General features: G+C 34.7%; 1 protein-coding gene across 2 annotated transcripts in view; it reads right to left on the bottom strand.

Annotated features, from left to right (window-relative positions):
* Positions 1 to 649: 649 nt before the first annotated feature.
* Positions 650 to 14,196, bottom strand: part of EPM2A (EPM2A glucan phosphatase, laforin) — a 250,861-nt gene continuing 237,314 nt past the window's right edge. The window contains exons 3-4 of one of the 2 annotated variants that reach the window (XM_031937665.1): positions 10,622 to 10,863; positions 650 to 2,119 (exon numbers count right to left, since the gene is read on the bottom strand). In XM_031937665.1, the coding sequence (XP_031793525.1) occupies positions 1,842 to 2,119; positions 10,622 to 10,863 (520 nt within the window). In that variant the 3' untranslated portion in view covers positions 650 to 1,841. The remainder of the gene's footprint in view (positions 2,120 to 10,621; positions 10,864 to 14,196) is intronic. The other variant, XM_031937664.1, reaches the window with a different exon arrangement.

Here is a 14,196-nt window from a genome sequence, read left to right as displayed (position 1 = left end):
GATTGTTAGTCATTCCCTGAAAGAAAAGCAAGAATGTGGTTGAAAGTCAGGGAAAAACTCCCAAATATAATATCCCTATCAGCTAGCCATAAATCCTTCCTCTATAGAAATAAATGGAATATTAATAGGTAGAAGAGCTTACTTTCTGGGAAAGGACCACATTTTCCCTTACTATAATTATAGAATGAGGTTAGTTATAATTAGATATAAGTGAAAGGAAAATAATGATAGATTTGAGTGGAGAAGTGAATAAATTATTATAGAAAAATGATGATGATATTTATGTAATATCTTAATTTTTGCCAAGCGCTCTAGAAATATTATCTTATTTTCTCCTTAAAATAATCCTGGGACGTAGATGCTATTATTATCCCAATTTTACAGATAAGGAACCTGATGTTGAAAAATGTTAAGTGACTTGTCCAAGGTCATACAGCTAATAGTATCTGAGCTGGATTTTAATCCAGATCTCCCTGACTTTAAGTCCTGCACTACAATTGTGTTATCTAGTAGTCTAAGTTACTTAGACTGAAAAGGCTGAGAATGATTGGATTTAAATTCCAATGTAATATTCAGCCACACAATTTATGAATTAGAAAGTGAGATTATCCTCTCTGTCATTAATTCTTATCTATAATTTATGTGACAGGAATGGTAATCAATATCTCTCATGTGGCATCATAAGGAGTGACCATTATTTCTCATGGGACAGTAGAGAAAAATGCGGATGATATGCAAAGGAAATGGGATCTGACTTACCTCTTATTTGCCCTGAGACACCTCTTGATCATGGTCCCCTAACAGGACTATCAAATATTGAGATAATTGAGTCAGGAGCTGTAAAATGCCTTTATTTTTCAAATAAGCAAGAAGACAGACAAGTAGCCAATTAATCAATCAATAAATATTTATTAAGTACCTACTATGTTCCAAGCATTCTAAAAAGTTCTAAAGAATTCAAAGATATAGTGAAACATGAAACATAGTGCACATGAAAAAAATCTCTGCTATAAATCAAGAGCCAGTTCCCATGATGGACTCACATAAAGTAATATTTTTCCTACAGTTTTCACAGATTTATCAGAGCATTTATTTAACCTAGTGGCCTGTGAATTTTTTCATAATATTTTAACAACTTTATATAAATATAATTGGTTTTTTTGAAATAATCTTTTGTTATATATTTTCCATTTAAAAACATTAAGAGGTCTACAGTTTTCATTAGACTTCCCAAAAGGTTCAGAACAAAGTTAAGAATTTCAGCTATCCAAATTGTATATCAACACACCCTTTCCCTACAGAACAAGAAATCCCATTCCATTCCATTCAGCAAGGATTTATGGAACCTCCATCTTCCAGACTTAGTATCTTGCTTGGTAGCAGGCCAGATAGTTTGCATTTACAAAGCAGTAGGTCTGTCTTTGTTGTTTTTGTTGTAAAAGATGTAATCTGTATAATTATAGATTTTCTCCCCCTTTCAGGCAGCAAATGGTTACATACAATGCAACAAGAAACAGTGGTTATAATCTTAAATTTTTTATAAAGTCACCTAGGTATAAGCTAACCAAAATAAATAGTCTGATTACAGGTGTTGTCAATGGTATTTGTTACCTTGTTGTACCCCATTTCTTGTGCAATTTATAAATTTCTTTAGAAGGTACTCTGGAGAAAATATATTTCTAATCCAAAACAGAGACTTAAATGGGCATGCCAAACTAATAATAAAAATAATAATAAATAATACTACTAAACTATACCACACTACTGTTTAATTAGTCTGTCTTTGAATCACTTTAAAATATCACCCAATTTCCCTGACAGGAGTTTGAGATTGTACCCCACTAGAGATTACACAAGGAAGAACGAACCTTCCCAAATTTCTGATAAAAGTCTTCCTCTGCACGGGTCAGTGCCTCCTCATCGATGTAGACAGCAGGCCTTTTGGACATGAGGAAGTACTGCACCTTCCTCATATTCCAGCCCATCACATATTTGAGCCAGCCACACACAGCAGCTGTCGATCTGCCAACACCAGCATTGCAGTGGACGTAGACTGTGTGTCCGTTCTCCAGCAGGCTGTGAAGGAGACAGACCGCCTGGGGCAACATCTGTACTCTGCCTGGGATTGAGAAAGCAAGGCACATACCCATTAGGAACAAAACCTGAATATCATAGCTAATAATAACTTGTCTCCTGCACCATGAAATCAGAATGGTATGCAAGGTGAGATAGGGAGAAGACAGCTTGTTTCCTTGCAAGGGTGGTTTGCTTGTTTTTGTTTTTTCTTTTAAAGAAAAGGTAATAGTTTTCCAACATAGGTCAACTCAAAAACAATGGAACAATAGCAGCAAAAATCTTCATTCCATGTTGCTGGTTTCTTCTCATCATTCCCGTTACTTCCATTTCTGGGCAAATGTCACTCAAAAGAAAAAGTTAACAAATACCTCAGGGTGGACACAGCTTTTTTTTTTTTTTTTTTTTTTTTTTTGACATGGATTACAGCTGTCTAGTAGCATTACCACAGACTGAGCAGAGGATTATTTTATTTCAAAAAGAACCTCTCATCTAACTGCACCACAATTTTATTTCATTTACATGTCCTTCCAAAAACATTTTGTTCCACAATATTAATATCAATTCTTAACCCATTTCGATCACATAATAGAATTAGTTCAGAGGATTTAAAGAAATTGCTTGAGTACATTCAGATTATGTTCATTTGAATTTATGATTTGTCTTGTATAACATGGATACATAGCAGCATAATATACTGACTTGGAATCAAGATTCAAATTCCACCTTTACAGTATGTGATTCTGGGCAAGTCATCTAACCTATCATCATATAATGCAAGAGTACTATATATGCCGGGGCTTTTAAATCAGTTGTGTTAACATTTAACGTAACATTTAATTTCTTCCTAATCATCTCAAAGTAAGCCAAATGTATACCATCGGAAATGTCAATAAAGCTAGATATTAAAGAGAGTATTAGATACAACACAGAAAGAAGAAAATCAGTAGAAGTGATCAATATCATCAGATATAATATTCAACAGAAAGGGATAAATAAAATTTGTGGTCCCAGATGAATAAATATGAGTAATAAGCAACGTGAAATAGAAGAAGATAAATTCACCTATATAGCTATCACTGAGACTAAATGAGATTGAAATCATGACTATAACATATCTATAAATGTAATCTCATGAAAATCCAGGAAGCAAAGAAAGAGAAAAATAATGACTTTTAGAGAGAATTAGAGAATTTTAGAAGTTAAAAGGACCAAAGAAAACTTTCACTGTATCCATGGACCAAGTGGAGGAGGAAACAGAACAACATGATAGTATGATGAAAATATCCTATAGATCATTTGGACAGAAGGAAGAAATGGATGATGAACTCAGCAAACAGATTTCTGAAGCATGACAACACAGTGATGGAGGATTTCATGTATCCAGATTTTTATTGGAGGCCTTTTTGTGTTAAAGCAGAGCAGATGATAAATTCTTACTTTACCTTAATAATTTTATTCTTCAAAAAGTAGAAAAAATGATGAGTTGGATTGCTTTGATTTGACCCTGATTAACAAGGAAGAAATGATTGTTAAAATAGAAATCTTAACAGGAAAAGACCGCTTCTCTTTACAGTTTGTGAAAATCAAATATCTTCTTGTGTTAATAACTCTAATTCAACTCGTTTATTATTCATATTTTGCACATCTATATGTGAATATTATGTAAAAAAGTAATATTTCATATTTATTTACATTTCCCCCAATAGAATATAAGCTCCTTGAGGGCAAATGCTATTTCATTTTTGCCTTTACATTCCTATCACTTTGCATAGAATTTTATAGATATTAGGCATTTAATAAATGCCTAGTATGTGTGTGTATGTGTACATCATAATTGCTGCAAGGCAATTTTTTTACACCTCTCTAATCCCACTCATCACAGTGGTTATTTCAAACCTTTTCATCCCTCCCTTAAGCCTACAGTGGCACCTGCTCAGGTAAGGGGTCTCATCCCTTATCTCATACTTCACTGAGGTTGCACCAAAGGCCAAGGTCTCCCACTGTATCCAAGGCCATCTCCAATGCTGCTAATCTCTGTCTTCCCACTGGACCCAGATAGCTCTGGAGGGGAAGATGAGGCAGGTGACTTTGCACAGCCCTCCCTCACTTAAATCCAATTCACTTACATGACATGGCTTTATCTCCCTGATATCATGGTCCTCTTCAGAAATGAAGGACAAACAACAATATACTTCACTGAATAAAAAAATACCACTCTCCAAGAGCTCTCTTACCTCTTCTTCAACCCAAACCCCACCTTATACAAAAGATCTTCCTTAGTATCCCTCCTCCTCCCCAGCCCTTGCTAGTACCTTCACTTTTTGATTACCTCCCTTTTACACTTTAAATGTCTTGCTTGTACACTGCTTTTTATATTTCGTCTCCTCCCATTGGAATCTTGAACTCTTGATACCAGGAAGTGTCTTTCTCCCTATCTCCTCACTGGTCATTATTGCTACATCTCCACATTCCCTCTGCTTAAAGGTTCAGACAAGGAAGGAAAGAGAAAGGGAAAGGGGAAGGGGAGAGGGAAGTGAAAGGGGAGAGAAAAAGGAGGGAAAGGGGAAGGGAAAGGAGAAGGGGAGAGGAGGAAGAAAGGGGAAGGGGGAGGGGAAAGAGGGAAAGGGGAGGGAGCAGGGAAAGGGAGAAGGGAGAAGGGGAAGGGGGAGGTGGAAGGAAAAAGGGGAAAGGAAGGGGAAGGGAAAAGGAGAAGGGGGAGGGGAAAGAGGAAGGAGAAAGAAGGAAGGGGAAGGAGAAGGGGAAAAGGGAAGAGGAAAAGAAAGCGGAAAGGGGAAAGAGAAAGAGGGAGGAAAGGAAGGAGGGAAGGAAGAAAGGGAGGAAAACTTTCTTACTTTAACAAACTCTAGTGGTTGTCTGGTTAAACCTGTTGATGCATCCAGATTTGTTCTCTGATCCTAAACCCAACTGGCCTACTGTCAATTATACCTAGATATGCCCTATACCTGACTGAGAGTGGAATGCTGAGGAGATTTTGAAAGGGGAAAGAGATGATTTGTTTTGAGTAACTATAGATTATGAGTCTTTGAAAGAAGGGGCTGTCTTTTTCCTCTCTTTGTGAGGATCAGCACAGAGCATGTATAGCAGTTTAATAAATGTTTATGTGTGTACAATTTAACTTCTTTTCAGGGATGGGAGTTGTGAATATATATATGTAAATACATTAGTTTGCTTGCTATCACACTTCACAGTTTTTTATATATACCTCCATCTTGTACTTCTGTACACATTAAATGTTTTTGTTTGGTTGGTTTATAATAAAAAAAAAAAAAAAGATTTTTAAAAGAGATACAATGGGGTAGTACCAGAGCAGGGTGGTACAGCCAGGGATCAGCATGAAGGCATGGAGAGATACTAAATAAGAACGAGAGAAAAGTACCAAAGAAAAATTTCATCTTCTTTGCATTTTTGCCAAAGACTGGCTCTGGAAGGATCAATTCTGCCTCCTCCCCACATGCTAGAGATACACATACATGTTTATATGAATTTACATTTCTTTCAGTAAAATGTATTGGGGGGAAGGTCAGGTGTGACTTTGTTGATATTATTTTATTCATGTATTCCTTTTTTTTTCCCCTGAAACACTCAAAATGTAATGTAGATACACTCCCTAGAGTCCCAGGCACTTCCTGGTAGTCACTTTAACAGACTCTTGGCATATTCTGAATGTTAAAAGAAAAGTTCAACATCTGACCTCACCTCAATCCTTTACTAAGGCCCATTAACTGTTCCCAGAAATTAGCTCGGGCATCTGTTGCCATGCTACAAATTAGCATCATAATAAGAGTGGTTTCCTTGCAAAATATAAACTGAATTTGGAGGAAGAGTTTTGAAGTAGTCAGCAGGTTTGGGAGCTTTTTATTGCTAGAATAAAATAACATCCTGGGGAAAAAACAACACTTAAACATCTTCTCTGCCTACAACAAAGCATACATGAGTAACAATCGATTGTACAATTGATTTTAACAGCTCAGTGACAACTAGTGGTGACAGTCTAGCCTAACAACTGTCTTCTGTCTTATACCTCATCTGACAGCATTATGCTACAACTCAAAACACTTCCACATAGATTTTTCTCTAGGGCTCTAAAAATATTCAGCTGGATTAATCTATATGTTCACATGCTCATCCTGTGAGCCTCATAGGCTGATTGATTTATTGATAAAACATCCCATTGGGATGCAGGGATGGTTATTAACCCTTTGACTGTCTATTCTAGGAAAAGTCTGGCTCAGTAGAAAACCCTTTAGTCTTAAGGGGCTACGCAGTTCATTCTATTACAAATAATAGAATAATAGTTGTTAAGGAATTCCTTAGATCCCAAAATTCAAGTTTAGGATTTAAAAAACTATCTAGTCCAAGCCCCTGATTTTATAGAAGAGGCTGGGGAATTGTAAGGGACTTGCCCAAGTTTACGTAGATAGCAAGTGGTAAAGCTAGTGTTTGACTCCAAATATTGATGTCAAAAATCAGTACTCTTGATTGCCCCTATTCCTGTCTGAAAATGTCATTTTAATATATTTCAATATGTTTCTGTGAGAGGCAGCAGGTCACAAGTGAAAAGAGAACTACCTTGGAGTAAGAAGACCTGATTTTTTATATAAATATAAAATGAAGCTGAAAGAAAGCACCCCATGTCAGGGCATGGTATAGAAGCCCAGAGAAAGACAGCCCAGCAGGAAATGAAGACATTGTTGGCTGATAGCCCTACTTAAATAGAGATTCTGTAGGAGCCTTCTAAAATCCAATCAGGGCAAAAGGAATTTCTGAGGGATGCGTTTCCAGGTTGAGTGTTCTTCTAGAATAAAGAGCTTTCTTGGACATGATGGAAAAATCCTAATTGGCATAGTCCAGTTGCCTCAGATTAACACTATGCATCTCTTTAACCCTAAAAAATATTTACATAAAAATCAGCAAGGAATGGGAATGTACAGTTTTAATTCAAGTCTCTCCTAAATCATGTAATAATGATCAATTAAGCCAATAAGGACCAGTCAATAGTGCACAGGAGCCCATGCATGGTGGGTTGGAATAAAAGATATGACACAAGGAGATCAATAGCAGTATTCTTTGAAGCTTCATTGTACCATCTAGTAATTACATTATAGAATCCAAATCATAAGCAAAGGCTGAACTTCCAAACTGCTCAACTATAAAAGTGATTGTCCACTTCATATCTTTACAATTATTTAGCTTCCAATGTGACCATTCAAATTAAACTACTCTCTCCAAAATTATCAGTTATCTCAAAGTTACCAAAGATCTGATAAGTGCCAAATTTGACGGTCTTTTCTCTGCCTTAATCTTTTTCCACTTATCTCCTGTATCTGACAGTATAACTATCCCCTCTTCTCTGGGTTTTTGTGATATCACTCTCTCCTGTTATGTCTCCTACCTGTTCAACCACTTCTTCATTGCTTCCTCTTTTGAGTGATTTCCAAAGTTCTATTCTGAGCTCTCTTCTATTTTCCCTCCTCTAATTATATTCTCCCTCTCTGTCTCTGTCTCTTTGTCTCTCTTTGTCTCTGTCTCTTTCTCTTCTCTCTCTCTTTTCTCTCTCCCTTTCTTTTTTCTTTTTGTCTCTCTGTCTCTGTGTCTCTGTTTCTGTGTCTCTGACACACACTCTCTCTCTCTCTCTCTCTCTCTCTCTCCCCCGCCCCCATCTCTCTGTGTATCTCTATCTCTGTCTCTCTCTGTCTCTATTTTTATCTGTCTTTCTTTCTCTTTCTCTCTCTCTCTGCCTCCCTACATCACCCTACATCACTGAATATTTAACATTTCAAACTGAATATCCCAAGGGCCCTTTAAATTCAACATGTCTAAAATTGAACCATCATCTCTCCTCTTAAGTCCTCCCTTCTTCCAAATTTCCTTATTTCTGTCAAATATCTCCTTATCCTTCCAGTGACTCAAGTCTGTCCATTATTCTTGAATCCTCCCTTCTCTCACCCCATTTATCTAGTCAGCTGCCAGATCTTGATCTTTCTATCTGTACAACACATCTTGCATTTGATCCCTTCTCTTCACTGACATAACTATCATTTTGCTTCATACCCCTTTTACCCATCACTTAGATGATCTCAACAATCTCCTCATTTATATCTCTGCCTGGTATAAAATGGATTTCTGTCCATCTTATATACTGCTGATAAAGTAATTTTCCTCAAGTGTAGATATGATCAAGTGACTCTCCTACTCAATCATCTCTAGCGGAATAGAAAGCTATTGCTTCTTTGGATAAAATATAAATTCTTGTTTAGTTTAAATCCCTTTATAAACTGTCCTAAACCTATTATTGGATAATACTGTTCTTCCCACATTGTTCTTCATCCAAACTGCCCTTCTCTCTGTTCCTCAGAAATGACTTCCTACTACCTGCCTCTGGGCCTTTTGCCCTATCCATGGCCCCTACCTGGAATGTACTCTGAAAAAAGTACTCTGTTTCAAAGATTCCCTTCTTCCTTTAAATGCAGCTCAGACACAATCATCTACATGAACCTAATACTCCCAACTTCACTCAAACCACCTGGTATTTAATTAATTTTGATGAGTTTTTACTTATATTTATACTATACATATTTCTTATGTGTACCTCATTAGAATGTCAGCTCATTGTAAAGTATAGATTAATTCATTCTTTGTAGTTGCCAGTAATTAGCACAATGTCTGATATACAACAGGTGTACAGTAAATTCTTGCTGACTGACTGAATGATTTATTGATAGAAAGTAATGGTTCCATTGCTCAAATGCTCTTTTATCTATTTATTGAAAATTGTTGCTAGGGTTTTGGTGGGTTGGGGTTCTTGTGCTTTGGGTTTTTTTTGTTTTGTTTTGTTTTGTTGTATCTCCACTGCCTAGCATATAGGAGATGCTTAATAAAAGCATGTTAATGAATGGATTATATAAGACAAACTAAGTGTGGATTAGGAAAATATAGCTTCACATAAACTATGTTTTACACAACACCTCCATACAAATGTCCCCGAAAGTTAGAATGCCTCATTCCAAGAATGCCAGCTCTAGTCCTAAATAGGCAATATAAAACAAAGGAACACTAAAGGAGACTAGCATTATTCTAGTCTATAGTCAGACTGGAAGGTCCAACCTGGTTTTGGGAAGGGAAGGAACAGTTCACTCTCACCATAAAATGAATATATCACATTCTAGAAGAGTATCACAACTAATTTAACATCACAACCCCAGTGGGTTTCCTAGAAGAATGATTAAAGCTTGAGCCAGGACCACTGGGGAAGGAATTTGGACTAGATTACTTTTCAAGTCCTAAGTAGAAAATTCTGCAATTCAGAAAACTAAACTAAACTAAACTAATTCCCTAACAGCACTCCTTCCATTAATGCTTTGCACAATACAAGATACTAATTGCACTCTCAGGATTCACTAAATTCAGTCATTGTTCTGAACACTGCCAGGTCAGGATTGGCAAATGCAATGTGATTAGGAAGAACCCTAGTCCGAGAATTAGAATTTAAAAATCTCAAACCAAATAACAATTTCATAATTTGAAGGATTTTAAATTTTATGCCTGCATACAGAAAAAACGGTGATAAAGAATGTCTGCTTGCATAGATAATAATATGCAGTTGCAATAATATACATATCCATCAGTCTATCTGGGTTAGATATTACAAAAGGACATGGATCTGGGCCCAGAATTGAGATGGAAGAGAGCAGGCTATATAGCCACTGAAAAACTGCAAAGGTCTTTTAATGACTTTAAGTTTCTCATGAAATAAAATTTAGTCTTAATATGATTATTCTTCTGATGATATTATAAGGCTGCCAGTAAAAGATTACACTGTCTGAAAAACTGAATTTGAGAACCACAATAAATAAAGGGTTTTTGTTTTGTTGTATTGTTGTTTTTTTGGAGGGGAGAGTGGTAATGGCAAGTAAAAGTACAAGGAATTATGCAGAAGTGTCAAGAACTTCATCAGAAAGATGACTGATTAGATACAAGAAAAAATGTATTGGTCACATAAGAAAAGTGAAAGACAACTTAAAGACAAGCTAGGTGTACAGCTTTCAATGTCAAGAATAAAAGAAAGGAATCTAACCCATCAGGTAGACCTTTCTGTGGGACTATAAACGACAGTGTATGGATGATAATTCCACAGTATCGGAACAGTATGGATGACTTGTAAATTGTATTGTTGGAGAAAATGCTCACACCACTGAAATTATAGAGTAATTAGAGCATTAGATATTAAATATGAGAAAACCAGTCTTCCCTAAAATACAGGTAAACAAAACTAAGAATATATGTTTATCCAAACCTAATAAGAAAGTAATGGATAGATATTATGACCTTGGAAAACCATTTTTAAAAAAACAATAAATTTATCAGGAATCAATTTCATTGGTTATAATCATGAAAGCAGAATACAAGGTACTTAATAAAATTGTGTAGCTAAATCTAAAATAGAATTTTGCTTCATTTGTGAAGTATGCATTTCCAAGGGTTTCTTTAAAACATTTAGCAGAGAAGCAATCATCAGAATCATTACCTTCAGTGCTCATGTCTGTTGTAGGCATCCATACATAGACCATTCCTTCTTCTTTATAGAGCTTAATCATAGTCTCTGGGATCATGGGCTCTGAGTAGCGGTTGCAACCTGATGAATTCTGTATTATATCCCATTCAGTCTGAAAATTCATTACTGCCGTCACCCCTAATTCATGCTTCAATTTGATAGTTATATGCTCCAACTGTCGAGGGCAGCTTCCTAACCAGATATTTGGAAGAATTCTAGAATTTAAAAAGAGAGATAGGTATTATTATGATTTAATGTGATAAGGAATGCATAAAGCCATTATATTAAAACTTTAGTTAACAAGAATTCTCAGAAAATGAACCATTTTAGCTTTCTGGTTAAAGGGATCCCCTGCTTCAGATGGGTAAGTTGCCTTACAGATTTTCCCTACATTTTCTAATAATACTACTAAACTTATTTCTACTTCAATGCTGTTTTTTTTAATGCAGTTTCTGCTGATGTTTCTATAACTCCTTAACAATAATTTCATCTTTTAAAAGATGGAGAGAGCAACAAAGGGAAATTGTATTCAAGATTAGATTCTCATTTAAACAGAGAGGAACTTGTAACTGGATTAAAAATGATGAGAATTTTATAAAAAATGGCCATTTTCTTCTAGAATATATGATACTCTCCTAGAGTATCTATTTCTAGAGAATACTGTATATGATATGTATATGATAAAATATGATATATGATAAATGATATGTATATGATATGATAAAATATATGATATAAAATATATGTATTTGATATGATAAAATAAAGGAAAGTATATGATAAAATATAAAGGAAAGATGAACAGAGTCTGCTATGCACCCTATATTTTGGAAAAGCCAGTTTCAAAAGCTAAAGAGAAAGGATAGATCAAATTTAATACACCAAAATGCTGCAAGAGAAATAAGGCCGAGAGACCTGAAATTCTGAAAACACAAAGTGAAACAATTTCAATGACTATGCAAATTGCAAAGCATTTAAGAAATCAATGAAGATGAATAGCAATCACACAAACAAATTTACATTTTTAAATCGTAGGTTATAGAAGGTGGAAGCAAAAGTAAGTAGGTAACTGAAGATGCATACAAAAGCATGTCATGGTTATAAGAATAATGTCCAGAGACTTTCAAAATGTGCTGAGGCTGATAAGAAAAACTAAACAAACAAACAAACAAAAACTAAATTAAAAGCTAAAAACCTAAATTAAAATATATACATATATATATATATATATATATATATATATATATATATATATTAAGGAAAATAGAACGATCAAAATAGTGATAGAATTTCTTAGGATAAACAGAATATTGGGAGCAACTAGGTGGTGCAATGGATAGAGTGCCAGGTCTAAAGTCAAGAAAATGTAAGTTTAAATCCTCTCTGATTCTTACTAGTTCAATAATCCTAGACAAGTCACAAGTTGTTTCCCTCTGTTTCCTTATCTGCAAAATGAGGATAATAAATAGTATCTACTTTCTAGAATTGTTAAGAGGATAACATGAGATCATTGTAAAGTGTTTAGCACAATATTTGGCACATAATAATAATAATAATAGTAATAAGAACAACGATAATGTTTATCAACTGACTATAGAGAGAAGACACAGCTGCCCAGATTTTTTTTTTCTTCTTTTTCTCTGTCAGAGAGAATGACTTTTGAGCCAAAAAGAACAGAACAAAAATAGCTAATAGTGTTAGGGTGCTGCATAAATTCAAGTTGCTAGAACCAAATAAGCTAGGCCCATCCTTGGGTATTGAAAAAATTAATAGTTAAGATTGTTGAGCTATTTTACTGAAAGTAAGGAAATGAAAGATCTTGGAGAAGAGAAGTAGCACGGGCATACAGAATGTTGTCCTGAGTTTTTTAAAGAAAAGAATGAAGACTACAAATTATAGGCCAATAGCCTGGACTTCAGTTCTTGGGAAGATTATAATGAACTTATTAAAATTTGACCAGAGAACATCTCAAAAGGATATAATGGTCATAAAGAATTCCCATAGCTTCAGCAAGAATATATCATATCAAATCACCTTTCTTTCCTTTTTTTTTTTTAAACAATTACTAAATTAACACATTGGTGAGATGCTAAGGGTAAAATTTACTTAATTTTCAACAATATTTTTAATCAAATATCTTATAGTATTTTTATAGAAAAGACTGGGAGCTGTGGGCTAGTTAACAGAGAAAAATAGATAGATTCAGAATTGGTTGAATGGATGAACTCAATTATTAATGATTTGATGTTTTTATGGAAGTTGGTGGTCAATGAAGGGCCCTCAAGATTTGTGCTTTGTTTTATGAGGTTTAACAGTTTTGTCAAAAAGATGTAGATACAGGAATTGATGACATTCTTATCAGATTTATAAAGGATGAAAAGTGAAGAGAGTTATCTAACATAATGGATGACAGAAAGATATAAAAAGTTAAAGATTAAATATGAATAAAAATAATGATAAAAGAATAATTTTTCTTTTATAAAGAATATAATTTTAAAAAATGCACTCAGGCCTTTTAAAAGAACCTCCTTTTTAAGTAGAAGATGAGACAAGTGTGGTTAGATAGCAGTTTATATGACAAAGATCTAGGAATTTTAGTGAATTTCAAATTCAATTATGATATGATGGCTCAAAATACAATGGTATGTTGGGCTATATTGAGAAAAAATGTTTTGGAAATAAGGAAGATAAGACTGCATTCTGCCCTGCATACAACATCTGGGATATTGTGTTTAGTTCTAAGGGTCACAATTTAAAGAAGAACATTGATAACATGGAGAACATTTCAAGGATAGCCACTGGGATGGTGAAGGCTTTTAATTAATAACATATAATGACCAAATGATGAAGATGGTAATATTTTATTTATAGAAGACTTTGAATATAACATTTGTCTTCAAGCATTTGAAGAGTTATTATAGAAAAGGGTTAATTTTGTTCTGCTCCCCCACCCTCCAGGGACAGAACTAAGAATAATATATTGAAGTTATACACACAAAAAAAAGGCAAATTGAGGCTGAGAAAAAAAATTCTAATACTAGTTATCCATAAGTGGAATAGTCTTCCTTGAGAGTTTTCCTCGTCAAGCAGATTCTGAATGATCACCTCACAGGACCATAGGATTGTAGACTTAGAAATGGCAGGGACATTTGAGATCACGTATACCAACCTATTCATTTTATAGCTGAGGAAAGTAAAACTTTGTTCACAGTATACTCAGGTCTTCTGATTCTAAATCTACTGCATCATATTACTTGTTAGGTAATGGGGAAGCGCTTTTTTTTAGGTACAAATTGAATCAGATTTATGATTCTAAGATTCTGGTATATTTAATTCCTATCCATTTAATAAGTCCCAGTAAAGAAGACTGAGACAGGGCTACTTCCACCCTGGCAGCAGATCTCAAATTTAAAAGAAAGGAAAACAATGAGCAAAAAACAACCAAAAAGGAATCTGACCATAGGAAATTATACACAAGACACTAACTCAGAAGAGGAAACAATGTCAAAACAACTATAGGCAAAACCCCAAAGTAAAACAAGAATTTT

This window comes from Sarcophilus harrisii, chromosome 4 (assembly GCF_902635505.1).
Source record: "Sarcophilus harrisii chromosome 4, mSarHar1.11, whole genome shotgun sequence".
Classification (NCBI taxonomy): Eukaryota; Metazoa; Chordata; class Mammalia; order Dasyuromorphia; family Dasyuridae; genus Sarcophilus; species Sarcophilus harrisii.
Note: the sequence above shows the minus strand (reverse complement) of the source record. Positions and strands in the feature narration are given on the sequence as shown.